Source organism: Montipora foliosa, chromosome 9 (genome assembly GCF_036669935.1).
Source record: "Montipora foliosa isolate CH-2021 chromosome 9, ASM3666993v2, whole genome shotgun sequence".
In the NCBI taxonomy this organism is placed as follows: domain Eukaryota; kingdom Metazoa; phylum Cnidaria; class Anthozoa; order Scleractinia; family Acroporidae; genus Montipora; species Montipora foliosa.
The window spans coordinates 9,174,219-9,176,718 of NC_090877.1; the positions used below are offsets into that span (position 1 = coordinate 9,174,219).

General features: G+C 41.0%; 1 protein-coding gene across 1 annotated transcript in view; it reads right to left on the reverse strand.

Moving 5' to 3' along the window:
* Nucleotides 1–2,500, reverse strand: part of LOC137971428 (polycystin family receptor for egg jelly-like) — a 26,289-nt gene that overhangs the window by 5,974 nt on the left and 17,815 nt on the right. Inside the window, exons 18-19 of the mRNA XM_068818256.1 lie at nt 823–2,268; nt 260–428 (exon numbers count right to left, since the gene is read on the reverse strand). Of these exons, the coding sequence (XP_068674357.1) occupies nt 260–428; nt 823–2,268 (1,615 nt within the window). The remainder of the gene's footprint in view (nt 1–259; nt 429–822; nt 2,269–2,500) is intronic.

A 2,500-nucleotide genomic window follows, 5' to 3' on the forward strand; every position in this document is an offset into this window, starting at 1 on the left:
GGTAAATTTGAAAAACGTCGGCCTGCCTTTTTTCAAATTTATATCAGTCTAAATCAAAATGTCATTTACAAAGCTGGAAAATTATTCTCAGTTGTTATGTGGCTGTGATTTTGCAAATGAAAGACTCTTGCTCTGCCAATTGGACGTTTAGAGCTCATAATTAACAAAATTAAACAAAATTACCTAAAATAGCGTGACCTAGCCCCATTAAAGTGAGGGAGGGTCAAAAAAATTAACAAACTGCGAGAAAATTTCCTACCTTTCTTAACCCTTAGTTGTCTGAGTCGGGGCATTCCCAGCAGAATGGAGTTCTTGTTATTGATGTACTCTTGTTTGGTGGCTTTCTTGCCGTTGTACCACTCGTTAGCGTAAATTCCGTCCACAAACTGACCTTTAAGCCATTTCCAATAAAATCGGGGATCTTTAGCCTACACAATAAAATCAAGAATTAAAGGTGAAGCTTTGTTTCCAGGCATGCTCTTACGATCGCGGCCGAGTGTGAAATCTCTGTCAGGGCCTCGGCGGAAGATAAGGTAACCTTGTAGTGAGCGAAATCACGAATTTATTACATACAAAATAAACTCGAATCTACGTTCTGTGACGGTTTTTTCAACTTGTCCCGGACCGACTTCGGCTTTTCCAAAGTGTTACACTCACATATCTCGAACAACTTGTCTCTTAACGGAGTTGCGACACAACTGCTCAGTGTAACAGCGCCTTTGAAGTGGTAGAGTATGTTCACTGGCCGTTGGCTCAGCTGGATTGCAAGTGGAAGGTATCAGTTGCCCATAAGTGTTTTCGTTTACGTTAATAGCTACTCACCCGAGGAAATTCATTGAATGTATCCTCGAGGTTCCTTGTGATTAAATATCCATGATAGCTTCGGTTGCCATAGCACACAACCGTCAATAAGGTTAAAAACAGCATATAAAGGAACAATTCTTTAACAAACGAAAACATTTTTGCCTCCTTTAATCGGTACTCCCTCGCTAATTCAATCTCGTCTTCAGGAAGAGTCTTTATTTCGATGCTTGGTAAAGCCGAATCCGTCGTCGCATTAGTAGATGACGCATGCTCAGATTTGACTTGATCACCTCTTTCTTTCACATCAGATTTAGAACCAAAGAAATATGCAGTTATAAGCACAATGATGACTATTTTAACTGGCTGTATAAGAAACAAGTCTTCCGTAAACGATACGAGCATTGACGAAAGCCATTCGTTGGAAATATCCTTACCCCATTGTAAGCTGAAGAAAAACGTAAATGTCGCAGATGAAATTACAGTGACAAAATTCAGAAACCAAGCGATATATATAAAATAATAAGGCAACAGAAAGTCTTGTTTAGGTAAGGCTCTGATTCTTTGTAATGTTCTTCCTGAAAGCGTTGCATGATCGGACAAATTACTTTCGGTTTCCTCTTTTTCTCGCTCTCTTTCCTTTGCTTCACCCCAACATGAAAAAGCCTGAATCCTGCTATGAACCGATGCAGATTTGTTCTTCAGAGCGGATGGCGTTATTTTATTGGAACGATTTTCAGCGCTGTTTCTGAAAATGGCCAAGTTCACCGGAGTTACTATCAATGCGCTCTCCAATCCTACCACAACCTGTCTCCAGCTGAACTTTAAAGGACCAATCTGTATTGTAGGGTCAGCTACGTCGTTAGTCTGATAAAACAACGCATTGACCAACATGGCGGACATCAGCAAGCACAAACAACAAGTGGTCCTTTGAACGCGCGTGAATTTACTCTTCGGGGGCTTGGTAACCACAGACAACCACATGTGGCCTTCGGTGAAACTCGAAGAGCTTCTCGAGTTTAATGAATACTTGAAAGACTTCTCCTCCTCAAGGGAGATCGGAGTTAAAAGTCTGTCGATTTTCCCATCTCCTTTTTCCAAGGCAAACCACGTGTTGCCGGGGAAGGTCAAAATTCTTCCCGTTTGGACATCTTTTATTACCATGTGGCTACAAAACCAAGAGGGGTGGTCTCCTGAGTTGTCGTGCCAAATATGAACGAATTGAATTTCACCCAAAGAAACTGGCAACTGAATAACGAACAGGTCTTCGTTCCCTCGTGCCAGGACTCTTCTTGACTCGATCATGTTCCTGTTTAATAATATGCATTGGCTGTCTGCCTCGCTTCCATGAATGACCATGGCAACGTTAGCATCCGTCCCAGAATTCTTCCACACTCCAGTAACAATGGTTAGTTCGTACTGAAAGCCGTCTTCAATTGAAGAGTTCAGGTGCACGGGGAGACCAGTCTGCATACACGAAATAAAAAGAATACTTTACTGTAATGTAGTCTAAACTGTAATTAAAGGACATAGAATGTAAATTTTCTCCAAAAGGTATGTGATGCATGTTTGCCCCCTGGGCATGTAGTCTTTTGTTGTCGTAGCATATTTCAGGTAGGACTGTTGTAATGTGTATTCATCTTAGCTCTCGAACTTTTAAAATTTGGTTTTTACTAACATTTTTCTGCTGATTAAAATT